The 27,047-nt window shown below is 47.0% G+C and overlaps 1 protein-coding gene across 3 annotated transcripts; it reads left to right on the forward strand.

Moving 5' to 3' along the window:
• Positions 1-31: 31 nt before the first annotated feature.
• Positions 32-27,047, forward strand: JAML (junction adhesion molecule like). 3 transcript variants are annotated; one of them, XM_054512264.2, is made up of 11 exons: positions 32-294; positions 495-612; positions 6,080-6,143; positions 8,675-8,829; positions 10,613-10,838; positions 15,019-15,131; positions 17,397-17,634; positions 20,801-20,939; positions 22,869-22,929; positions 24,609-24,698; positions 26,561-27,047. In XM_054512264.2, exons 2-11 carry the CDS (start codon positions 514-516, stop codon positions 26,630-26,632), a joined length of 1,257 nt encoding a protein of 418 aa, XP_054368239.1. In that variant the 5' UTR covers positions 32-294; positions 495-513; the 3' UTR covers positions 26,633-27,047. The 3 variants fall into 3 exon arrangements, with proteins under 3 accessions (XP_054368239.1, XP_045750880.1, XP_045750881.1); XM_045894924.3 differs by lacking the exons at positions 32-294; positions 495-612 and adding an exon at positions 687-854; XM_045894925.3 differs by lacking the exons at positions 32-294; positions 495-612 and adding an exon at positions 4,368-4,773.

Here is a 27,047-nt window from a genome sequence, read left to right on the forward strand (position 1 = left end):
ATTTTATTTATTTATTTGAGACAGAATGAGAGACAGAGAGCATGAGAGGGAGGAGGGTCAGAGGGAGAAGCAGACTCCCCGCCGAGCAGGGAGCCCGATGTGGGACTCGATCCCGGGACTCCAGGATCATGACCTGAGCCGAAGGCAGTCGCTTAACCAACTGAGCCACCCAGGTGCCCGAAGCTTTGAGTTCTTATCTACGATGTCCAAATGGCCCACGGGGTTCACCAGGGGAATAAAGGCTACTTGTGTTCCGTAAATGCTGACATCACATGGTTAGAGGAAATCAACCTGGTAAGTTGGAGGACTGAGCGGGCCTGTCTTTGGAGGCAGGGATTGAGTGATTGCCTGGCTATACCGCACCTCTGTGTTGAGAGAAAAAAGTGAGAGTTTGCTTATTTTATTTTATTTTATTATTTTGAGGTTGCTGTATTTTAAACAGAGCAAAACGTTTTGTGTTCATCTTAAATTTATTGTATTTTGTTTGCATGCAGCTGATTTCTTTCTTGGGGAATGTTTGCCCGATGCCATTCGAAACCCCGCCCTCAGAGAGCTTGTAATCTAGAAGGGGAGACGGCACGAGCCCTGGTCTGGAATCTGAGGCTCTCCTCAGTAAGTTGAATTTATTACTTCTTTTTAGAACAAAAGTATAAATAAAAATTGGGTCATGGCCCAGATGACAGAAACGAGAACCTTGATTTAGAGGTTCCTGTTTGCATGTCTGTAGCCACCTCAATGCACGCATTTGGTTTGTTCTGAGCCTGACCTGTGCACAGAAGTCTTTGGAGTCGGACTTGGGTACTGCACTCTAGCAGAACTAGTGCGCTGCTTCCCCTGGGTGCGTCTCATCACGGGTAAGCCGTTGCTTTGCATTTCTTAAGAAGTGATTCAAACTTTTCAGAAGCTGGTTCTGAAGGTTTTAATTTGGCGGCCACATTTGCAGGGCTCTCCACCTCTGAGGGAAGGGACTGCCGTAAGGTAGGCTGGTGGGTGCAGTTTTCGTTTCTGTAGTGTAGAGTCACTTCTGTTAAGATCCTCAGAGAATAAAGGGGAAGAGGTTTGCTCTTTTTTTTTTTTGTCTTTCATTTTACTCATTTCTTTTATTTATTTATTTATTTATTAATTTATTTATTATTTTTTTATTCTTATGTTAATCCCCATACATTACAACATTAGTTTTAGATGAAGAGGTTTGCTCTTAATGAAAGAGTAGATGATGATGGTGGTGGACTTTAGCTTATAAGTTGCCTCTGTTTTTAGGTAGAGCAGTGACTGACTAGTCCTCCTGACTAGTTGTCCTTCAACTCACGGCAGCACTTGTCCCTGACCGGTTCCTTTCTCCCGATCCTAGACAGGCCAATATTTTTTTTTTTTTGAAGATTTATTTATTTATTGGAGAGAGGGTGTGTGCCCTAGCGGTGGGGGCGGTGGGGGCAGAGGGAGAGAAAGTCTCAAGCAGACTCCGCGCTGAGTGTGGAGCTGGACATGGGGCTTGATCTCACGATCCTGAGATGATGACCTGATCTGAAACCAAGAGTCGGAGGCTCAACTGACTGTGCCACCCAGATGCCCCTAGACAGGTCAATATTTAACCTTAAGAAGTTAGGAACTTAAACCTCTCAGTGTCCTTATTCGTCATGCTCTGATCTCATGAAGGCCTATTGTAGGGTGGTTTAGGTGTAACCCTGAGGAGGGAGCAGCAGTAATGACTTCTAAAGTCCCCCTCAGGTTAGAGGGTTGACCAATGCCATTGAGATTCTCTTACAAGGAGCCATGTAACCTCCCTGCCCGATGTAGGATAAGTGGTCTTGGAAGGACCAGAAGTTCATGCCTTAGGGTGGTTACATGGATTCATGTACCTAAAAACAATGAGAGCCTGGAGGTGTGCAGCCAAGAGTAAACTGAGGGGACTTAGCATGGGGGGGGGGGGGAGTGGGAGGAGGGCTATGTAAGGGAAGCCTGTGTGGTTGTCTGTTTGCTCAGTGGTTGGTTGTCCCTCTGGGTTGGCGGGGGAGGGGGGGGCAAACACCTGCCCTCAGACAGCACCTCTCCCTATTTTGTCTTGTGATATCGTAATATTCGGGGGTCATTTTCACATCCTGTGTGGTAGTCTCATTGTCATGAGTCTCTTTTTTGAAGATGTTTTGCTGTCATCATTGTGCCAAGGGAAACAGTTCTTCTGCACTGTTAATGATGGGAAAGGGGATCCTTATAGTTACAACTCCCGGGGGTGATAGAAGACATTTGCCAGGAGTTCTATTGTGAAAGCGCCATGAGCCCAGGTGCAAATGTTTGGCCAACATATGAGCTGCCTTACTGTGCAGAATTATCTCAAGAACATCTGCTGGGGAGATGTCAGGACCTGGAGAAGAAGCAGTGTAGAAGCTGAGAATTTAAATGGAGTCTTATTATGAAGGTGCTGAAGGAGCATCTGATGCTTTGGTTGGATTTCTAAAGACTGAGATTCGTTTATATAGATATTCTGTGTTTGTGTATGTAAAATTCTGAGTTTCATTATTCAGATATATATGTTCAGGACATATATATTCGGCATACACACACACACACACACACACACAATAGGAATTTCTGAATATTTGCCAACTAAAGGTAATCAAAACTTGACTAAAGTGTCCTTGGCCCTGTTAGGTGTTGCTCTCTCTTTTGACGAATGGTTCCCAGATCCCCCCTGGGCCTCCCTCTGTGCTAGCCCTGGATATGCAGAGGCACGTAGGCTCAGCTCTTGGCTTCATAGAGCTTATCATCTTGGGAGGTGAGGGTGGAGAGCAAGACTTTAATCAAACAGGCACACAAATAAATAGATAATTAGAGATTGTGACAAGTGCCCTGAAGGAAAGATAAATAGTACTGTTAAAACTTGTGGCTAGGAATCTGACCTGGTGAGCGTGGCTCAGGAGAGAGGTCCCTAAGGAAACCATATTAGCTTGCGATCTGAAAGCTGAACAGTTCATTGGGTGAAGCCGGTGGGAAGAGCATTCAGTCAGAGGAGCAGATTCATCCTGTTGTGATAAATGAAGTTCAGAGAAGCTGGGCTCTAAAACATGGGATAGCTTCACAAACATGAGGAATAGTACTGCGTCGTGAGGGGACAGGTTCTGATTCGGAATGCCTGGGTTTAAATCCTGGCCCTGCTACTTGCTATGCATTATTAGGCGAGTCACTTCACCAGTCTGTGCCTTAGTTTCCCCATCTGTGAGGGCCCACAGGGTTGTCGTGAAGATCAAGTGGGTCAATGTGTAAGGTGCTCAGGCAGTTTCTGGCACATTGCCCTCTGTGATTTATTGCATATCAACGACTGATTTCTAGCGTGCTCCTATATTAACTAGGGGGGCCGAAGAAGTCCGGTCCTTTCATGTTAAGGATGAGGCCCAGGGAGATGGAGCAATTTCCCAGAGAGCAAAGAATTAGTTATAGAAGGTCTGACCCAGGAGGAGAATTTTTTTTAGAAATTCAGTGCTTTTTCCATGAATTCATTGTTTCTCTCTTCGTTTACAGAGTTCTAATGGTGCATATGAGTACTTTGAACCAAAAATGGTATCTTCTATTCATTAGATTGCACATTTTTAAAAATTTGTTTGAAAATGGTTGAGTGTGGCTCTGAGTGACTTGAGTTTGGTGACCAGGTTCAAAGTCTCTTTGGGATCGCTGGTGTTGTCTTAGAATAGAATGGCCGGTTGTAGGAGATCTAAGTTGATTTCAATGTGATGGTCACATCCGCAGCCAGCAGCAGTTACCCAGCATATCCCAGCATATGCCAGGCACAGGCCTGGGACACAAGAACATATGGTCCTTCTTGAGACTGTAGACTTAATGGGGTTTGGTGTAGACGCGTAAATCAGTTGTTACTCCTCCAAGTAGATGGTGCATTGCTCTGGGGGGATGTACAAGAACGGTTTGCTGGACAGAGGAGGGAGCACAACCAACTCCCTGAAGACGAATGCATCCAGAATGTGCAGGGGTCTCAGAAGTCCAGATATGATGCATTAACACCATGACATACTATAAAGGAAGTCCTTTATAGTGCTCACCCAGGTACGTGTGGGGTGGGATGGGCATCAGAGCCAGAAGAGGACTGTGGCTGTCTTGAGAGAGATCTGCCTTTTCATCAGGTGTACTTATGTTTGGGGAAACTTAATGTGACTTTTTTTTTTTTAAAGATTTTATTTATTTATTTGACAGAGAGAGATAGCGAGAGCAGGAACACAAGCAGGGGGAGTGGGAGAGGGAGAAAGAGGCCTCCCGCGGAGCAGGGAGCCCGATGCAGGGCTCGATCCCAGGATCCTGGGATCATGACCTGAGCTGAAGGCAGACACTTAATGACTGAGCCACCCAGGCACCCCTAATGTGACTTTTGGTATATCTGAGTCAGTGTTAATTATTATCTACGTTGTGATGGGATTCGAAAATTGAAACTTGAAAGTTTCCAGTTCATTCTGATTCACCATTTGCCATTCTTCTAAAGGTAGATGTTCAGAACCCAAATCTCTCCTAACACAACAAATTCTATTTCCTATCTGATTTTAGGTTATGAAAAATAGGATCTTATGTGGTAATGATTTCTAACTTTTCAAAGCACTGTTATCTACATTATCATATTTGATCCTTGCATTATTATCCCCATGTTATAGGCAAGGGGACCGAGGTTGAACAAGGTCAACTGACTTCTCTGCATAAATGGGACCTAGGGTAGGACTTCCTTGAACAGTTTGACCCTGATTTTCCAGATGGAGGATTTTGTTGGTTAGAACTCAGGTAAGGACTCTCTTAGGTAATCATTTTTTACAAGTTAAAATGACCACCATATGTGCTAGACTTCCCAGCAGAGCTGGGTAGGGTACTGTGATGGTATTACACAAAAGAGACCTTTCCTCCTTGAAGGTTCTAGGTAGAGTTCCTTCAGTGGCAGGATTTTTGGGGTGCAGGGATCATGGCTGAGACCAGCCACAGTAGGTGGTAGGAACCCAAGGCTGGTTGGATTGCAACTCCTTGGAGTTGGTCTTCTTCTGTTTCATTAAGAAAAATGTGGGGCAGGGGCGCCTGGGTGGCTTAGTCGGTTAAGCGTCTCACTCTTGGTTTTGGCTCAGGTCATAATCTCAGGGTCCTAGGGTTGAGCCCTGCATCAGGCTCTGTGCTGGGTGTGGAGCCTGCTTAAGATTCTCTTTCTTGGGGCACCTGGGTGGCTCAGTCGTTAAACATCTGCCTTCAGCTCAGGTCATGATCCCAGGGTCCTGGGATCGAACCCCGCATTGGGCTCCCTGCTCGGCAGGAAGCCTGCTTCTCCCTCTCCCACTCCCCCTGCTTGTGTTCCCTCTCTCGTTGTGTCTCTCTCTGTCAAATAAATAAATAAAATCTTTAAAAAAAAAAAAGATTCTCTCTACCTCTTCTTCTGCCCCTCCCCACTCTGTCCCTCTCTTAAAAAAAAAAGTGGGGAAAAAGGGGCAAACCCCCCACCAAAACCTCACCATGGACATTTCATGCAGCTTCTTTCTGCCACAGAGCTTGGTGAATACCTTAACTGGGTTGAAAATTTTCTCATTTGTGTATCTCCTTTCCCACACGTCCTGAACATTATCTGTTTAAAAGTGGCAATTTTAATTTAGTTGGAGAGATAGGCAAAACTTTCATGCTGAGTCTCCTGTAATCTCCTGTTTGCGTGAAACCGTGAGGTTGTAGGATCGCTAGGGTTGTCACCTCAAGAATATCCTGAAATTAGTTGCTTTTTTCCTCTCGAAAAGCCACTTTCATCTAATCTTCCCTAACAGCCAGTCTAAAGTGGCCCCCAAGCGACTCTCCAAACACCGCTCTGTTTTGTTTCATCATAGCAGATTCCAGCATCTCCTACTTTCTTGTTCATCCATTTGCCTCTTTTTTTCTTCCCCCCTCCATCTCCCCCCCGCTTACAAACTGCACGTGAGCGGGGACTCTGCCCTTCTTGTTCGGGTCTGCATCCCAGAGCCTCAGACAGCGGCTGGCCCACGGAGACACTGACTGTGGGTTTGCTAAATTAACAAACTTCTCTTGATGCTGTTTTCTGATTTTTGTTTTCTTTTATCTAAAGATTGAAAAATTGGTGAGCAGCATGTTTTGCCCACTGAAACTCATCCTGATGCCAGTGTTACTGGGTAAGTAGAAACCAAGGGATCAAGGAGGGGACTTGATTTCTCGTAAGTCTCGTGCATCGTCAAAAGCCACTTTTATATATTCTCGTTTCCCCCTTGGTTTGTTGAAAACAGGAAACCCTAACCTGGAACTTCAGAGTTTTGTTGGAACAGCTGTTTTCGAAGCCAGGGAGCAAGCTCTTTCTTGGAAAGCTGAATCTTCCTGTGTTTCTATTAGACACTGAAGGCCTTCGGGTCCTGAGCTGGGCGTTCTGGGACTTTCCTGTGTGCTACAAAGAACATGTCTCTCTGGGATTCCTGAATTCTCAATTGTGACTTTAAAACCACAGCTAGTCTCAGATCAGGAAATGAAATCACCAGAGAGCCCCAGAATCCCTGCAGCCCCGTGTTCATGCTTTTGCCATTCCAGCCTTCTTGTGGTTCCACAAATGTGCTGAGCTCTTTCACAATCTGGGGCAGTTTCTTTTGCCAAGAGCTCTTTTCTCTTCACCTTCCCCGAGCAAGCCTGCCTAAGCCTTCCTTACCCTTCAGGGTTCTCTGTGAGCTCCACTTCCTTCTAAAAACCTCCTCGGGCTGCCCCCGCAGGTGGGGTCGGACTCTCCCGTTCTCGAACCCTCTGTGCTCAGGGCTGCTGCTTGTGGTTCAGCTCTTCTTTCTAAGTTGTTCATCCTCTCTCCCCGCCTTTTCTCTTTATCCACAGATCTAGCTCTGTGGGAGGAATAAATGACTCAGGAGGTGCTTTGCTCTCGTCGTCTCTTATTTTTCTCTTTTTCATTATTATTATTATTATTTTATTTTTTTTGTAGCTGGACATGGTAACCTAAATACTGACTCAGCCAAGTACAGAAAGAACTAACTGCCTTTGCTCTAATTCCAGGGAACATAGAGTGTGCACACACAGGCAGGCAGACAGACATACAGACACCCCCCACCCCACCCCCCGGAAAAGAGGATGTATTTAAGAGAATTTGTTTTTACAGAAGCAGGGCTGTCATGCTCTGGGCGGGGGGGCTTTAGGCATTTGCTCAGAGGTGCGGGAAGCAGCCCTCCCAGCCTGAGTTAGCAACCCAGTCCTGGAGCTAGTGGCTTGCTGGCATCAGGGGGTTTGTGGAGAGGTTTGTCCTCCTCTGTGGAAAGTCTCATTTTCTTCAGCCATTTCTCGACCGATGTGAGTTTCTTTTCGCTCCCGCTCCCGTGGCCACTTTTGCTTTCTACCTGCCCTCCACCCCTCCTGCCACACACAGTGCTCCCCAGACTCAATTACTTGCGCTTCTTACGCCTTTAACCACACATCAAGCTGCTCAGTTCTTCCTTACAGGAAAATTCCAAATAGGTTTTGGAGCTAATTTTGATTTCTTTCAAAACAAGCCCCTCCAAAGGGTTTGGAGTTCATGTTTTCTTTTCCGTCTTCCCTACCATGTGCCTGCTGTTGGGCAGGAAGTTGATGCTCTTCTCTCAGCTTGCGTGGAAAGACTGGCACACTTTCTGTTTATTCCCACATGCATTCACTTGGCTTTTCCTCCATATAAACTGGCCAGCATCTAAACGTGTCTTTCTTGATGTTGTTGTCTCTTTGCATAGAGCACATCTTGTGAAAACAGAAATAGCCATGTAAGGGTTTTCTCTTTTAGTGAAAAGAGAAATGACTTGAGCAATATACAGATAGCGGAGTGGTGTCATGCATGCAAAACACCCTCAGGCTGAAAAGCTAGGGCTGATGGCAAAACTGGAATGGGAAGGTGGGGAGAAGACAAGCACAAAGGAGATTCAAGTGGAGAGCCGTGCTCTGTATTGGCCTCATTTTTTTAAAGAATGTTTTTCTTTTTCTTTTTTTAAAATCGTATGTATTTATTGGGGTGGGGGAGGGGCAGCAGGACAAGCAGACTCTGGTTTGAGCACAGAGCCTGATGCTGGGCTCGATCCCAGGACACTGAGATCATGACCTGAGCTGAAACCAAGAGTCTGACGCTTAACCACCCAGCCGCCCCTGTATTGGCCTAATTACAAGGACCTGCATGACAGCCAGAATCAGCCAGCCAAGTCAGAGATAAGTTTTTGTAAAGGAACTAGAAAAAAGGAAAAGAGGAAGGAAGCAAAAATACCTGTGAATAGGGAACCCATGGGAAACTAGGAGCAAGAGACATCTCATTTCCTGTTCATGGATGTCTAAATTTGTGACCTGAAAGGAGGATGTCAGGGTTTCTCTTCTTTCTTTAGACAGGAGCTTAGAGAAAGGAATTCTGGGAAATGGGGAAGGGAGCAGTTAGGAGAACGGGAGCAGATATGCATTTTTGCAGTATGAAGATTGCAGAACCCCTCTGACTTGGGAGGCCTGTGTGTAACTAGAGGGTATCTTTCTTACCCTTGGGAAAGCCATGCTGGCTTGAGTGACGGGCCTCTGAGTACTTTGTGTCAGGTGATCTGGGGAGGGAAGATGTAGAGTTACTTAATGTAGATTACTTAGTGATTAACTGATTTTTGTTGTTGAGGGTATTTGTCTAAATGATGTCTCCTCTTGCCTTTGACTTCTATAGATTATTCCTTGGGCCTGAATGACTTGATTGTTTCCTCCCTTGAGCTAACAGTCCGTGTGGGTGATTCAGCCCTGCTGGGATGTGTTTTCCAGAGCACAGAAGAGAAGCGTGTGACCAAGGTAGACTGGATGTTCTCATCAGGAGAACACGCCAAGGTAACAAGGAGGAAATATTACTGTAGAAGCCCCTGGCCAGTGGTGTCAAGACAGTGAGGGGAGAGGGAGAACCAGGTCATCAGGTGCCATGAGGTGGTGTTGCAAGAGTTTGGGCTGTGAAGCTTGTCAGAACTGGGCCTCTTCCTAGCTTGTCCCTTTGGCTATGTAATCAGCTGGGCAAGTTACTCAACCTTGATGAACTTCAGCTTCCTCATCTGTGGAGATTGAAGGTCATTATCATAATGGTAACGCTTACCTTTTGGGTCATTGAGAAGTAATGGACGACATGCACATAAAGTTCTTTTTGTTTCTTTTCTTGATGTCTGCCCTTTGTAGAGTAGTATAGGTGGGTGGGAGGGCTGAGGAAGGTGAGAACGTTGGTCTAGACAGAAGAGGCATGAGAATGATGTCACAGGAATCTTTTTTGTGGGGGAGAGGGCCAGATTCTTTGAGCATTCCGTGCCCCAGAGTTCACCTCTTTCTCCTTCATGGGGCTGCTTCAAGTGTTCAAGTGTTAGGATCAACTGATACAGCATGGTCTTTCATGGGAGCTCGTTGGAGTGGGAAATAGTGTATAAACCTCATTAGAGGTTCTGTGGAGTTATTTGTATCTTAGGATCATTTCTGAAATACATCCTAAGTAATGTGTTACTAACAGTAAGGTCCTGAAGTTTGCTGATGAAATGTTCTTTCTGTAGCTCATAGCATGTTATTACTATAATGCTACTCTCACTCAAATTTTTATTAGTATTTTTTATTATAAGAGGGATAGGCCCATGGTGTAAGTAGAAATAAGGATTTCCCAGGGCTCCCTGTCCCAGCCTGGAAGCCACTCCCTGATGATGACTCCTTCACAAGCTGTATGATATGCTGCCTGGAGGAGGGCAGAAAGGGGAGGAGTGACAGCCAACATGCCAGCCAAGGATCATCACAACTGCCAGTCTGGGGGATTGCATCATGTCTTTGAATGCCATCCAGTCTGGGGGCCAAGGCGGAAAACAGGGTGAACATGAGACAAGGTTTTCAAAAGTTCAGATCCCCAGAGTGGTCTTCAGAGTGGGCATTACATTTTACCTTAAACTGTAAGAAGTGAATATGCTTCACCGTTTGTCCTTGTATAAAATAAGGTACTGGGCCATGTCCGAGTTAGAGCGTTGCCTGGCACATTATTATTATTCGCTGGGTACCAAGTACTTTTTTGATCATGATGATGATGGTGGTGGTGGTGGCGATGATGATGGTGGTGGTGATGGTGGTGGTGGCGGCGATGGTGGTGGTGGCGGCGATGGTGGTGGTGGTGATGATGGTGGTGGTGGTGGTGGTGATGATGGTGGTGGTGGCGGTGGTGGTGGTGGTGGTGATGGTGACAGTGGTGATGGTTCTGGTGGCGGTGATGATGGTGGTGGCGATGATGATGGTGGTGGCGGTGGTGGTGGTGGCGGTGATGGTGACAGTGGTGATGGTGGTGGCGGTGGTGATGGTTCTGGTGGTGGTGATGATGGTGGTGGCGGTGATGATGGTGATGGTGGTGGCGGCGGTGATGGTGACAGTGGTGATGGTTCTGGTGGTGGTGATGATGGTGGTGGTGGTGATGATGGTGGTGGCGGTGATGATGGTGGTGGTGGCGATGGTGGTGGTGGCGGCGATGGTGGTGGTGGTGGCGATGGTGGTGGTGGTGGTGGTGGTGATGCTGCCACTGCCACAGAACAGGGTCTTTTGGATCCAGACTCCTAGGTCTGGTGCCAGTGACTCTAGATTTTCCCCAAATTGTGCTGCCCTCCAGGATGATTATGTGCTGTACTATTATGCCAACCTCAGTGTGCCTGTGGGGCGCTTCAAGAATCGTGTACGCTTGGTGGGGGACATCTTACGCAATGATGGTTCTCTCCTGCTCCAAAATGTGGAAGAAGCTGACCAGGGAACCTATACCTGCGAAATCCGGCTGGAAAGGGAGAGCCTAGTGTTCAAAAAAGCTGTGGTGCTGCATGTACTACTGGAGGAACCCAAAGGTATGTGAATGCTCACTTAGAGAAGGGTGAAGGGGCCAGAGATTTGGCATGCAAAGAAGGAAGGGAACTGATTTTGTTGAACAAATGCCAGCCTTTGGTCTGGGTACATACCAGAGAGTGAATCCACAATAATTGGTGCTCTTTCATAAAAATAATGAGAATGATTATTTTATTTTATTGTATTGTTTTTAAAAGATTTTATTCATTTATTTAAGGGGGTGGTGAGGGGAGGAACAGAGGGAGAGGGACAAGCAGACCCTGCGCTGAGCTCGGAGCCCCATGTGGGGCTTGATCTCACGACCCTGAGATCACGATCTGAGCCGAAATCAAGAGTCGGACGCTTAAAGGACTGAGCCACCCAGGCGCCCCAAGAATGATTATTTTATTACCTTACATGTGTTCCCTTCTCATGAAAATGCTGTGTAGGAAGTATTGATCTTTTCATTTTACAGATGAAGTCATTGAGGCTTAGAGAGGCTTAGATGCGACTTGACTAAGGACACATATTTATTAAATGGCATATCTGGTACTTGAACCCTGGAATCTCTGACAACAAAGTCCTTATTCCTTTTACTCTACCCTGGAACTTCCCATCAGTTATCCACATTGATTCCATGTCCATATCTCGTAGATTCCTATGGTAAATGTTCTGGGGGATAGAAAAGAGATGAGATCTCCCTCACTTCTCTGGTCTTCGTTTTCCCATTTGTCAACGGAGAGTGGCTTCATAGACTGGTGGTTTTAAACTGTGCCCTGTAGAAGCCTGAAGGTTCAGCAAACCTGGTAGACTGAACAAAGGGTGGGAACAGGGCAGAGGGTTAATAGAGGACTGGGTCAGGTCCAAAGTCCTTTCTCTTTTTCCTGTTTTATTCATTGGGCTGCCAGGTAAGAATTTGTGTAAAGATGCCTTAAAAAAAGTTTGGAAACTGCAGAATAAGATACATTCTTTAAAAGTATGCATTGAGGGAATAGTCTGTGGCCCCAGGAAAGTTTGCGGTCTAGTTAGGGAGCTAGAATCTGGACCTTCTCCCCTCCCCCAGCTGTTTGGGTCCACTCTGTTAGTGAGCTCCTTTGGAGTACCTGGTACGCCTCTTCGGTGACACTTGTAACACCTGTCCAGTTGTGCCTTCCCTGGTCGTGTGGGTCTGTATTCTTTGTCCTCTGACCAGCCCTGGACACTATGCCTGGCACAGAGTAAGCAGTCAATAAACATTTGCCAAATGAGTAAATTTCTTGAATTAGCATCCCTCACTTGAATCCAGTTTCTAAAAAACAGAATTGTAGAAGGAATTGTAGAAGGTGGCCTCTGGTGCTCTCTCCTCATTTTTAGTACGTTTTTTCTTTTCTTTTTTTTTATTATGTTAATCACCATACAGTACTTCATTAGTTTTTGATGTAGTGTTCCATGATTCATTGTTTGCGTATAACACCCAGTGCTCCATGCAGAACGTGCCCTCTTTAATACCCATCACCAGGCTAACCCATCCCCCCACCCCCCTCCCCTCTAGAACCCTCAGTTTGTTTCTCAGAGTCCATAGTCTCTCAGGGTTCATCTCCCCCTCCAATTTCCATTGACATTTTTCTTTTGATTTTCAAAGCTGTAGTTCTCCAGAAAGAGGAAACGAATCGGCTGTTTCCCCAAGGATTATCTTTGGGCTACTCCTTTCCACTTTGTCTTCTGATGCCTTGCCCAGACACTTGTCCATACAAGCATGGTCTACAAAATGGGCGTCTTTTCCCTCTTTGAAGAGACACAGAGGGCATGAACCAAAAGGAGCATCCATGGAAACAGGCTAGAGCAATTTTAGGGTTAGTCACATCCTTCCTCGGTAGCCAGTGGAGCAACCTGTATTTTTCCCGTCTAGCCAGGAAGGGGGTAGAGCCAACTCCTCAAAATGTGCCTGGTGGCCACTGGAAAGTTGTTCAGCTTGTCTGATGGAGGTTTTCTTCCCCCATGTGAAGCCATCTATACTTTTCTCTACAAAGTTTACTCGTCAGTTTATAATTGTTCTACTCCTTCACTTCCTTTTTCTCATAGTTCTTATTTTAAATACTATAGGCAATACTCTTTAAAAAATTTTTTTTAGATAATTTTTTAAAAGATTTTATTTGAGAAAAAGAGAGAGAGCATGAGTTGTGGGGGGAGGGGCAGAGGGAGAAGGAGAAGCAGACTCCCCACTCAGCAGGGAGCTGGATGCGGAGCTCGATCCCAGGACCCTGGGATCATGACCTGAGCTGAAGGCAGACGCTTAACCGACTGAGTCACCCAGGCGCCCCTATAGGCAGTATTCTTGCAAATAAAAATAACAGTAGCTTCCTCTACCCTTTGCTGTAGAATCAGCTGTCCTTCCACTGATGGGAGGTGGCACACTATAGTGATATTTTCTTTCCTCAGGCCTGAGTTTATGTGCTGGCTCTGCCTTTTACGGGCCACATGCCTTTGGGCTCTCTCACCTTCTTCCTCTGAAAATGGGAGAATAACAGTGCATATCTCAAAATATTGTGATGACTAGCTGACATGCTACATACAAAGTGTCTGGCACATGCCTGGTACAGTGGAAGGTGCAGAATGGTTTGGTGTTTATTACTGCATTTTATTTTATCGTATTTTTTTTTTTTTTTTAGTAGGCTCCATGCCCAGTGTGGAGCCCAATGTGGGGCTTGAACTCATGACCCTGAGATCAAGACTTGAGCTGAGATCAAGAGTCAGACGCTTAACAGACTGAGCTGCCCAGGCGCCCCTATTACTGCATTTTAAAAATATAGTTCAGTTCTTAATGTACTGTTGGATTTAGAGGGACTTTCCCTCCCTACCGGTATTCTTTGGAGTGAATTTTTATTACTTACAAAATGATTCCCTCCATAGAGTTTCAAGTTCCTGTTTTCTTTTGCTTTCCTCCTATTGTGCATCTCTCCTGCTGGGCAGGAAGTTCATGTGCTCCCAGAGAAACAATTCTGATGAAAAGGTCAGGTTATGCACTGTGTTTGTTCCTTCATGAGCTTTGCCTAATGTTCTTTTGAACAGTTAAGACCTAGGCTTGTGTCTCCCTAAATACCATCCTGCCTTTCTTTTCTTAACTGACTTTGTGGTTGATTTGTGTAGCAGATTACTGAAAAATCAGAAACATCTTGCTAATTTTTTTTTTCAGGAACCCCTCAAAATGACTTATGCAATAAGCATATGACGGGGTCAGCTGCTTATACAAATAAGCAGAAGGAAGAGCCTAGGAGTTGGGAAGCCTGAAGCAGGGGGAGAGGGATCTTCTTGCGGGGGGGAGTGGGGGCAGGGATTGAAACAGAAAAAAAAGCCAAGAGGAAAGCTGTCTATTGTCTTGGCCTAATTAGCAAGCAGTCCTGTGACCTGTACTGTAGCCAGAACTGTCCTAAGCAAGTCCCAAGACAACTTGTAAAAAGAATAAAAGAAATTGAAGAAAATCGCCTGTGAATCCGTTTTTCAGCTAGAAGAGCCAGTGGGTTATACATAAGCATGAAAGTTATATAACTTTCTACTTCCTGTTTATGTTCAGCAGATGTGGGTGTCTAAGTTGGTGAACAGAAAGAGGGGGCCTCAAGATTTTCTGTACTTTATTTTTTTTTATTGTATTATGTTATCCCCATACATTACATCATTAGTTTTAGATGTAGTGTTCCATGATTCATTGTTTGTGCATAACACCCAGTGCTCCATGCAGAACGTGCCCTCCTCAATACCCATCACCAGGCTAACCCATCCTCCCACCCCCTCCCCTCTAGAACCCTCAGTTTGTTTCTCAGAGTCCATAGTCTCTCATGGTTCATCTCCCCCTCCGATTTTGTACTTTCTTTAGTATAGCTTGAATTGGAGCTGGAACTCAGGAGAAATTCTAGAAAAGGGGAAGGAGCAGGGAACTAAAGGGAATCGCAGAGTGTTTATTGTAGTATGAAGACCCATCAGAGTTGATGTGTGCGGGCAGCCATGGGTACTCTCTTATTCATGGGGTGTCCTGGGAGTAAGAGGCCGCTGGGTACTTTGTCCACACAGGATCATCTGGCTCATCTGTGGAGTGAATGTGCGCAATATTTGGTGGTGACATTGATTTTATGGCTGAGGATCTTTGGCTAAACATGATCTCTTCTGGAAGTTCTTTGACTTTTGTAGATGATACCTGGCGTTTGACTTGAGTTACCATTTTATCCCCAGAGCTCATGGTCCATGTAGGTGACTCGACTCAGCTGGGGTGTGTTTTCCAGAGCACAGAAGAGAAACGCATGACCAAGGTAGACTGGATGTTCTCATCAGGAGAGCACGCCAAGGTAAGGAGGAGGAACCATCAGTGTGTAGTAGAAGCCCCTGGCCGGTGGTGTCAGGACAGTGTGGGGAGAGGGAGAATTTAGGCCCCAGGTGCCATGCCGTGCTATTGCAAGGGGCTTGGGCTTTGGAGCTTGTCAGAACCGGGACTCCGGCTCAGCCACTTGGCTGGGCAACTTCAGCTCCGTGGTGGGAAGAATGACTCTCGTGAAGATGACAAAGAAGAGGATGATATTCCTGCTGCTGCTGTTCATCTTGTAGGATTGTCAAGACACATATACTAGGTCGTCCGTGTAAAGTATTTGTATGTGTCTCGGCCACTGCATTTTAGTTTCCTTCCTCTTTTCCCTTCCCCTCTTTGTAGAGTCTATGGAAGAAGGAGGGGGATGACTTCTGTGGCCTTGTCTCTAAGCTTTGGGCTAGGCATAAGAATGATTGCATTCTTATTTTTATTTGGGTTATTTTGGTAAGTTTTCTTCTGTGCCCCACTGCCCCACTTATGGGATGGAGGGAATTTTCTTTGTCTTTATGGGTGCTCCTGATGTTGGGATTAGAAGGTCCTGGAGGCCAGGGTATGGAGTGGTTCATGGGAACTCTGAAGCAGCAAGTGGCAAGTTAGTTCACTAGACTGTTAGATGTCCTCCATGCATGGTGATGTACATACGGGTCAAGGTGTGTTGTGGGGGATATCCCAGGTCACTTATTAATAAAAATTAAGGTGCAAAGGAGCTTTTCTATTAAGACATATTCCCAGTCACTCCCATAAACAAGTCACTTGATTCCTGTATGCTGAGTGGGGGTGAAAGGGTGGCATCATGGTGGGGGATGGGGAATTCCATGTAGTCCCAGGTCCACCTCTGGGAGCCCGTCATGTGTTTAGACGTCAACCACCAAGTGAGTCACAGCAGAAAACAGGTCGCAAAAGAAATTTTGAGCTGTGAGTTCAAAACACAAGAGAAAAGATATTAGGGACAATGTCTTCTCATTCATGTTTGTGTCTGTATACCCATTTACTTTTCTTAAAAGCTTTTAAAAATAGTAATATTTACTTCCCTTTATAAAAAATTCCAACACTTACTCATTTAACAACCATTTTAAGCACCGATGTGGCAGACACTCAGAGCTCCTGCCTTGATGGGAGACTTATGATCAAGATCAAGGGAAATACACAGTTAAATAAGGAGGAAGTAAATATGTGGTATGTCAGGTAATAGCAAGAGCTATGGAGAACAAGAAATCGGGCATTTGAGCTTCTTGTTTTACATGGATGGTCAGAGAGACCTCCCTGAAAAGATGACATTTGAGCAGAGATCTGCTGGAAGTGAGGGAGCGAACCATGTGTATTTCTGGGGGGAAGTGTATCCCAGGCAAAGAGAGTAGCAAGGGCAAAGGCCCTGAGGCCAGTACTCAAGGAGAGCAAAAAGCCCAGTGTGGATGGAGTAAAGTGACCCAGGTAGGTGAGGGAAGAAAAAGTAGAAGATGAAATCAGAAAGGAAGATGGAGTGGGCAGATCATGGAGCGCCTTGTACTTTTAGTAGAAATGGGGGGCCATCGGAGGGTTTGGAGTAGAGGAGTAACATGATTTAACTTCTATTTCTAAGGGCTCACCTGCTGAGAATAGACTGTAGTTAGGAGTAAGCAGGGAGACAAGTAAGGAAGCTCCTTGCAGGAATTCAGGTGAGAGATGAGGTGGCTTGGACCAGAATGGTAACCATGGAAGAGTTGAGAAATGGCTAGATTTTGGATTTGTCTTGAAGGTAGAGGTGACAGGATTTGCTGCGGGATTTTCAATGTGAGTTTAAGAGAGGAGTTAAGGATGACTCCAAGATTTTTAGTCTGAGCATCTGGAATAAGGCTTTGCCGTTTACCAAAAAGAGATGGACTGGAAGGAGCTGGTTTGGGGGAATAATTTGGAGTTGAGTTTTAGACATGTTTCAAGTGCCTATTGGAAATCCAACTGGAAATGCCTTAAGAAGTAAAGGTGTACTTTTACTTCCTTTTACTGGAGAAGTACAAAAGGGAACACCCCTTGCCCCCTGTCCTTCCTTATCCCTTTCTGCCAATGGGACAGTGGTTTGGTGCATCCTTCACAGCTACACATGCTGTGCGCACACGTGTGTGCATGACTCACGATGCCTCATACTGTCTGATCAGACCTTCACTGCCCACACATACAGGGCCCTATAAGTCCCTAGGGCTCCCCACTCAACCTTCCCCATGCCCTGTCTTCCTCGGTCCTTGCAATCTCATATGTTGCTTTTCCCTTCTAGGAGGAGGTTGTGTTACGTTATTACCCCAAACTCAGTGTCCCTGTGGGGTACTCCGAGAACTGGGGCCGCTTCCAGAACCGTGTAACCCTGGTGGGGGACACTTCCCACAATGATGCGTCTATCTTACTGCAAGGAGTGAAGGAGTCTGACAGAGGAAGCTACACCTGTAGTATCCACCTGGGGAACCTGACCTTCAGGAAAACCACCGCGCTGCACGTGATCGTGAAAGAGCCCCGAAGTATGTGACATTTGGTTGGGGAGGGATGAGGGGCCTCATAGCTAGTAGGCATGGCAGGACTAGGGTGAGGCCAGAGAGGCATCTAGGGTGCAGAATTGCAGGAGGCATGACTCTGAGGTGCTGTACTTGCATACCCTGATACAAGTCCTTGTACCCTGGACTTATGTGACCTTCACAGTGATGCCTCCTTCCATCTGGAGCCCTAGGCACCTTGCTTGCCTCCCTCTAGTTCTGGCCCTGCAGGTACCTCAAAGACGAGGGAGCTAATATTTGGTGAACTCCAGCCTTCCGCCAGAACTCACTCCCTGCCCGTGTAATATACCGATCTAAAGATGCAGGAGCTCAGAGATGGATTGGAGCTGATGTCCAAGGTGTTTTTTCCTCGGATGCTGTACGCTCTGTAGCAGAAGGGAAAATGACCCTGAGCTGGTGAGAGACAGCACAGAGCAGACAGAAAACAGGAAGGGACCAGAACCCCAAATAGAGGTGTTCTCTGATGAAAGGTTCTCTGTCCTGGTAAACATTGTACATTAAAGCCAGTGGTGTATAGAATAAAGACTCTTTATTGTGTGGACCGAGAGAGGTTGATAAGTGAGGGGTTAAAGTTAAATGGTAACACAGTTAACAGTCAGGATGTGGCATGTGGACTTTGCCTTTTGCTAGAGCCCTGCGCTGGGGGTTGGCTGTGGTTTGTTGGGGGCAGGGATGCGGGTGAGGAGGGAACACACCTCACTACCTCTGACCAGAGACTTGAATCTCTGGAGACGCCTTCTTGTAAGACATAGCAAAGGGTCCCAGCTGGAGGGGGAAGAGGGACAGATGGATTTCTTCACTCTCAGAAGTCTTATTCCCACTTCACAGAGAAAATACATACCATGAGTGGGAGCTCACTCAACCTTCAAGCCCCCCTATTACCCTCCCCCCCAGGCCTAACTACATCTGCCCGCATCCTCACCTCTCTGTCTGTCCCACCATGCCAGGCTCCCTTCCGCCCTGGGCTTATCCAAACCTCTGTGCTCAGTTAAGTGCTCATTTTCTCTGTCTCAGGAACCTTGCGCTTTCTACTGGCTTCTGCTGTCCAGCCTATAAATATGCTCACCTCAAAACAACAACAACAACAACAACAACAACAACAACAACAACAAACAAAAATAGGGGCACCTGGGTGGCTCAGTCAGTTGGGCATCTGCCTTCGGCTCAGGTCATGGTTCCAGGGTCCTGGGATCGAGCCCCGCATCGGGCTCCTTGCTCCGCGGGAAGCCTGCTTCTCCCTCTGCCTCTGCCGATCCCCCTGCCTGTGCTCACGTGTGTGCTCTCTCTCAAATAAAAAAAAAAAAAAAAAAAAACCACAACAAATAAATATGCTCACCTCTTCCTCTCACCTTCTGTCCTTGTCTACTTTAGCTCTCATCCTGTGTCTTCTTCTTAAAACAGAAATAACTCACATCCTATACATTCACCCATTTAAAGCCTACAACTCAGTGATTTTTAGTATATTCAGAGTTGTGCATCCTTCACCACAATCAATGATCTATTTCTTTCTTGACCCAGCCAGGTAGCTTGCTAAGAGGCCATAATGTGGTGCCTCCTCTCTCACTTCCCATTAATGCCTTAGTGCATTGCATCCCGGCTTCTGCTTCTGCCTCTGCTCTGGCTTAGGTCACCAATGTGGCTCTAATTACCCACCCTCAGCCTTCTTTGCCCGAGTAGTATTGGACACTGTATTCTTTATTTATACAATATATTCTATGTTGGATTCATTCTTCCTTCCTTCTTTCCTCCCTCTCTCCCCTCCCTCCCACCCGCCTTTCCTTCCTTTTGTCTAATCCATGTATGTATCCATCAAATTCTAGCCAAATATTCCACAGATACTTCAAATGCAACATACCCAGACCTCCTCCTGCACACCTCTCCCCAGCTCATCTCCACCTCAGTCAACACCTTCACCATCTACACAGCTACCTCGCTGGGTGCCTGGGAGTTGTACCTCATTCTTTCCTTTCCCGTGACCCCCCAGTCTCACAGGTCAACCAGTCCTGTCATTTCTACTACTGACTTTGAGTCTGCCTTCTTTCCAGTCCTACACCACACTCTAGCTATCTTCCTCTCTGTCTTGGCCTGTAAGCTTCTAGCCGGTGTCTGCTCTCATTCTCCGCCCCTGCTCGCATTCTCCCTGCAGCTCTCCGTGCCATTTGCTCTAAATCACAAATCTCAACGTTCTTTCCCGGTGCTCAGAGTCTTTCAGTGGTTGGTTCCTCCATCATTTACAGAAAGAAAGCCAGACTCCTGGGTGAGATAATCAAGGCCCTTCATGACCGAGACTCTGCTATCTGTCCAGCCTAATTCCCCACCATGCGCAAATATGCAGCCTTGAGCCAGACCCCTGGAACTATTTCTAATTTCTGAACTTACCATCCTCTTGGGCCTCCAGACCTTGTATGTAATGCGCCCCCATCCTTTTCCATATCGTCCGCCCAACAAACTTGATGTTTCCTGAAGACTTTTAAACTTTAAAACTGTTGTTGAGAGCTTCTCATCTGTTCTGCATAGAATTGGGTACCCTTTTGGACTTCCCATATGGACTTCCATCATGGCCCCCATAGCAGTCTGTGGTTTTCCGTCGACATGTTTGTCCCTCTCCTTGAAGGCAGGGACCATGCATTATTTGTCTTTGAAGCTTCCTTGCCTAGTGTAAATGGCACCCAGGAGTGTTTATGTACGTATTTAGAGTGAATTGAGGAAATGAATGAAGGGTACCTCTTCATTGGGCGGAAGTGCCTTCCTTGGTATCATGACTATGGGGCTGAGTGTATATCCTTTTGAAACCAACCACTTTCTTATAGAAGGATCTGCAGCCTCTAAAACGTCTGTTATTTTACTTTAAGATAGAATTGTTAATGTCAAAGGAAACTCTGCTGTAGGTAAAGTGCTATTCTCTTCTCCCACCCACCTTAATCTACACTGTAGTTAGGGATAAGCAAGGGGGCCACACCTGGTTCTGCATCGAATGGGGACAGCTGGAGTCCCAGTGTTTCAGCATGGGGTGGAGTCTGGCCTTCTCCCCCAACTTCCTGACTTGGCTGTGGCTACTTGGATAGAACTGGTGGGACTCACCGCTCTTTTCTGGATTATTGAGACCCTCTCATTGTTTTTCTCCTTTCCCAAGCATTGGTGACCCCAGTAGCCCTCAGACCTGAGATCCTGGGTGGTAATCAGGTGGTGGTCATCGTGGGGATTGTCTGTGGCACTATCCTGCTGCTTCCTGTTCTGATATTGATCGTGAAGAGGACCCACAGGAATAAGAGGTACAGGGCTGGGTTGGGAGGCTGGTGGTGTCTCGAACCTGAAGTGGAAGAGTGATAGGGTCCTAACTATGCCATTCTCACAGAAGGGGGTACTTTTTTTTTTTTTTTAAGATTTTATTTATTTATTTATTTATTTATTTGAAAGAGAGAGAGAGAGAGAGAAACAGCATGAGAGGGGGGAGGGTCAGAGGGAGAAGCAGGCTTCCCGCTGAGCCGGGAGCCCGATATGGGACTCGATCCCAGGACCCTGGGATCATGACCTGAGCCGAAGGCAGTCGCTTAACCAACTGAGCCACCCAGGTGCCCTAAAGGAACATGTTCTAATTCTGAGAGGGTATTTTTGGATGGATGCCCTATGTTATTGTTGAAATGTGTTGTTAAAGTCTTGAATGCATCCCCCCTTCTCCCAGTGTCTCCAAAATGCCCAGATGCCCAGACATAGCAACAGTGTTTCACTGGCCGTTGGCAGGCCCATGTCCCTCCATTTACCCAACTGTCCATGATGAGATACATTGCTGGGGCAAACTGGCTCTCTTGCTGAAATGCTGTCATTGGGCAAAGACCCCCATTACCGGGTGCTGCCTTCTGAGTCTCCTTTCCCATGAAACATGGACTCTACAGAAAGTGCTTTGCCTGCTGGGTTTGCACTTCGTTTCCCAGGGCCTCTCTGACTTGGTTTGAACTTGGCTGGCCTCTCTGAGGGTCTTTGCTCTGGGCGTGCAGATGGCCCTGAGCCCAGAGTTAGACAGCCATTATCAACTCACTGCCCCACCCTGGGCCTCAGTTTCCCTCAAAATGAAATCAGTACTTCCATGTCTACTAGCTTACCCTAAAGAAACAATCAGACTGATATCCTGAGATTTGTAAACACAGTTGCTGTAGCCCTGATGATAATTAAACACTGAAATCATCCACAGTGACTGTCAGGAATGAGTCACTGAATTAGTATTCCACTCGGTGACATACTGCACAACCCTGATTGTAATGGCATGGGAAAATGTCCCATGTGTAATATGTAGTATGATCTCAGTTTTATAAAAAAGAAAATTATATAATGCTCACTGTAGCAGCATATACAATAAATATATTTTGTGTGAGCGCACGTTCCTGCACTGAGAAAGAATAATTCCAAAGTCTGAGTAGTGCTATTTGAGAGAAAAGAGAAGATGGGTCCCATGAGGGCAGGAGGTTTACTAGGACTTCAATCTCCAACTCTCTCTGTTTCTTTACTATTTGAATTATTTTTACAATTAGAACACACAACCTCATAATCAGAAAGTATGAGAAAACTATTCCCTCCACTTTGAGACAAAAAAAAAATACAGTTTCTTTTCTAGCTTCAACCCTGATATTTATTTTTTTTTTTAGCTCTACCTTAGGCCAAAACAGAAAAAAGGGAAGTATATTCAGTAGCAGATGCAGAAGGCAGATGGTCAAGAGATCAAAGTCCAAGGGCTGGGAATGGGCCAGCGAGCTGGCGGCTGGGGATGGGGAGGGAGTGGGGTTGTGGCGCTAATTCTCCTTGGCCGCCTCACTAGGGCGCGGGGGGGGGGGGGGGCTTTGAACTGGGTGTCGCTGAGCTTCTGTTGCCCCCTGCTGGCTCAGCTACATCTCCCCAGTCCTAGGTTCTGATAACATCGAATCCCCAGGGCAGCGCTCGCTATTAATTCACGTAAAACTGTGGACAGAAAGATGTTAGCTAGGTAATAGAGACCTCGAAGCTGTCTAGCCCAGACTCCCTCCAGAATGCCTCCCTGCTCTCCACCAGAGAGATGCACTTCTCAGATTTCATGGTGAACTGGGGAGTCTAGGGAGAAGAGTTCCTCTTCTGGGGTCCCCCTCTTCACAAGGCTCTGTGGGGTCTCAGGCAGGCCCCCTTGAATATATAGTGCCCACCGGCTAATTCCGCCTGCTTTTCCTGCCTTGCAGCTCAGTAACCTCCACAACGCTGGTAAAAAGCCTGGAGAACATAAAGAAGGCTGATCCAGAGGTAAGAGAAGAACTCAAACCTCCATTTCACTGCTGTGCCCAATGAGGGTGGTTACGGCTCCATCCAGGTGGAGTCACTGTCATTCTGCGTGGCCTTACTCGGTGTTATAGCTCAGCATGCCAGCCAGTGCTGGGCAGAGCAGGGGCTCGGGAAATCTTCATCACCAAAGTGAGAGTCCCCCAGGAGGGAGTGGGGTGGGTCCATGGGGCCTCCTGGTAGGGCCACAGGAAAGACCACTGGACTCAGAGTCAGAAAATCCACGTTCATGGGATGCCTGGGTGGCTTAGTCGGTTAAGCGTCTGCCTGCGGCTCAGGTCATGATCCCAGGGTCTTGGGATCGAGTCCTGCGTTGGCTCCCTGCTCAGTGGGGGAGTCTGCTTCTCCCTCTCCCTCTGCTGTTCCCCCTGCTTGTACTCTCTTGCTCTCTCTCTGACAAATAAATAAATGAAATCTTAAAAAGAAATCCCTGTTCAAGCCCAGCTCTGCCACCTCCCAGAGCCACACTTTTCTCACCAGTAAAATGAGGATGAGGACAAACAAAGTTGACCTGTTTTGAGATTCAAATAACCTGATGATCTGCAAGGGCTTCATAATCTCTGGGCACTGTGGAACCGTAAGGGATAATTGTGGTATAATCAGGAGTTAAGTGAAGGAGTTAATGGTTCGGATTAAATATTCGGGGACCTTAAGAAAGAGGATTGGGGTACCTGGTGGCTCAGTTGTTAAACGTCTGCCTTCGGCTTGAGTCATGGTCCCAGGGTCCTGGGATCGAGCCCCACCTTGGGCTCCCTGCTTGGCGGGAAGCCTGTTTCTCCCTCTCCCACTCCCCCTGCTTGTGTTCCTTCTCTCGCTGTGTCTCTCTCTGTCAAATAAATAAATAAAATCTTAAAAAAAAAAAAAAAAAAGAGGATCAAGAAGAACTTTTTCTTCCATTTCTTCCATATTATTTCTTCCATTCTTCTGTTTGTAACAGAGCTATAAATAATTGCAATTAGGGTCTGAGAAATGAATTCATTTCCTTGAGCTCCCTTTCCTCCCTCTCTTCCTCCCTGCTTTCCTCGCTCCCTCCTTCCCTTCTTTTAAAAACTCCTCTTGGAATATTTACTTTCCCATCTTTTGCCCTGTTTGTGACCCAAGAGTAGGATTTTGTCACAACATAGTGCAGGGGCCTTCAGAAGGCCAAGAGTTTGTCACTGGATGACATCACCTCCCCAAATAGTGACAGGAACATGAATTACAAAGTACCACCGACCTCACAAATGTGAAGTCCAGCGAGGGCTGTCCCTGCCCTATAAACCCTCTTGAAGAGCTGACCCCGGTTAGGTGCTGATCAATGCCATCCTGCCATGCCTCTAATTAGAAGGAACTAAGCACAAAGTACAAATAATCTGGCAAGGTAAGGATTCCCTGCTGCTACCTAAGTGCCCATCCAAACGAAGAGGTCTGTCTTTTGAAGCAAAGAATTTGGTTCTTAAGATAGAGCTTTTTGCTGACTAGCCAATTTTCTTAATTTTCGGGAAGACTGGGGACTGAATTATCATTATCAGTGATCATTTTCTAGCTCTTAATAATCCTCTGGTGTCGATGCCCTGTGAATAGTAGTAGGTGGCTTTTTACTTTGGCACGTAACATTTGCTGATTTTTAGTAACGTTTATACTATTTCCCCCCACCTACCCAGAAACATGTTTACTCTTCAATAGCCACACGGGAACAGATGGAGGAGGAAGAAGAATCCAGTGGAAAAGCAGAGGCCACCTACATGACCATGGTGAGAGCGCTTCTGGGCCCTGCTGGGCCAGGTGTCCGGAGGGTGGGGAAGGAATTGGCAAAGATGTGGCAATGTAGCTAGATCACCTTGGGGGGTGGGGGGGATGTCACTCTGCTGAGGACAGAGCTATTTCTACATAGTAGGGAAGTCTGAGAAGCTGACGCTCTGCTGGATAGAAAAGTAACACCCAACTTGCCATCATACCCAGTCTCGAGGATTTATTTATTTATTTTAAAGATTTTTATTTATTTGACAGAGAGAGACACAGCGAGAGAGGGAACACAAGCGGGGGGAGCGGCAGACAGAGGGTGAAGCAGGCTCCCCGCCGAGCAGGGAGCCCGATGCGGGGCTCGATCCCAGGACCCTGGGACCATGACCTGAGCTGAAGGCAGATGCTTAACGACTGAGCCACCCAGGAGCACCCCCAGTCTTGAGTATTTAAAGGTCATTAGGGCTAAAGATAATTGATTTTAGTGGTGAAAAGAGGCACCTTTGTCAGGGAGAAGCAAAGTGCCTCTGCCTCATTAGAGATTGAACACAACCTAATAGAGAGGGTAGCATAGATCCTTGGACAAACGTTGTGTCACAATTTTCCTTCCAATCCAAGAGTCCCTTCCAATTCTTACATTTTTAAATTCTATGGCTTATGCTGTTTTGACGTAATGTGATTGCCAGGAAGGCTGCATTCTGTATAAAAATATGGAGTCGGATTCCTGCTCTCTCCTTCCTCCACTCCCCAGGGAAGTACAGCACCTAGAAAAGGCACCGGCGTGTAGTGAGTAGAGTAAGGACAGAAGGAGCGAGCTGGCAATGGGCACGGTTCTATTTGTAGGCTAATAATAGGCACCCAGGCCGGAAGGGAGCCGTGTTCTGCTGGGCTCAGGAAGGCTGGCCTCCTCCGTTTGGGGGACGGTGGCTTGTGCTTGTTCTCATCACACCAGCACTGAGGACACATGACTCCCAGATGATGGCAGTGGAGAAAGATCCTGCTGAGGAAGCGTGAGGTCAGGGACCTGGCCGGGTTCCACCCAGTGAAACAGTAGCCCCACTCTGAAGTCGCGTGCAGTCCTGTTGCCCCCGCTGTCCTTCTCCCGGGATTACCACGGGATGCTCCAGGCGCTGCCGGGCTTCGTGTGGCCTCCTGGACACCCGCTGGCGACAGCTGCACGGTGGCTGAGAGCGGCCCTGTGGCATGACACTGGTGGCAGAGAATCTGGGAGCCCCCCCCCCCACCGTGTTCAGCAGAGGTGCTTGGATTGAAACTCGGCGGAGAACGGCACTTCTGTCATTTGGAAACAGGTCCAATGAGGCGAGTGTGATGAGACGCCAAAGTCACAAGACTCAAAGGCCTGTAGAGACCGGTCGGGTTGTTTTAAAGGCCGTGGGCCAAATTCGGGAAGCCTCTGGGCGAATCCCGGCCCACGGGCCGCCTGTTGGAGACCTGGGGCAGAGAGGTGTTATTTGATTAGGGAGCAGGGATAACAACAAACCTTGGATTTTGTTTTTTTGTTGTGGTTGAATTGATTACATTTACTTCAGAGGAGGGGGCACCGCGCCGTGTCCCCTTTCCGGGGCCGGACAGCACAGTGGTTAACATCACAAGCTTTGAAGTTGGGCAGACCTGGGCCCACAGGCCTGGCTCTATGACTTAGACGCAGGTAACTTAGTCTCTCTGACACTCGGTTTCCTCATCCTTAAAATGGGAATCATAGTATCCACCTCCCGGGTGGTGAGGCTGTCACGCATGAGTGCTTGTGAAATTCAGAATTGGGCCAGAGAGATGGAAAGAGCTCAGTACGTGGTCACTATTCTGATGGAAATACTTACACCTGTGCTTTCTTTCTTCCCCACCCCCCCTGCAGCACCCAGTTTGGCCTTCTCTGAGGTCAGCACCCAGTAACCCACCTGAAAAACGTCAGCTGGGGGAATTCTAAAACCAGAGCAAGACCTTTGAGAAGAAAGGAGAGTTCCTTTTGCGCTTAGCGTGGCAGAGACTCCTCTGTGTGTCCTGAGTTACTGGATGGGTTGTTCCGGGACCCCCCCCCCCCGAGTTATTCTCCTGCCTCCTTGGTCGAAGGGCTGAAGAAGAAGGGTTCAGAGCCCGGCAGAAAGACGGGACAGTTGGGAGGGACAGGCCCCGACGGAGCGAAGCATGGATGCTGTCCTTCGGGAGCGGGACGCTGGCCCTGGGGATCCTGGCCGAGCGGCCACGGCAGCCTCAAGCATTCCATCAGCTCCTCAGCTTGGATGGTGTTCTTCATGGATGGGTCCCTGGGAAGAATTGCAGAAATAAAAACCAACCCAAATGATTCCTTTGGCAAATCACCCCTAAATAAATGTGGCTTGTGG

Source organism: Mirounga angustirostris, unplaced genomic scaffold (genome assembly GCF_029215605.1).
Source record: "Mirounga angustirostris isolate CCGP_5_RB_7025 unplaced genomic scaffold, mMirAng1.0.hap1 SCAF_13, whole genome shotgun sequence".
Lineage (NCBI taxonomy): Eukaryota > Metazoa > Chordata > Mammalia > Carnivora > Phocidae > Mirounga > Mirounga angustirostris.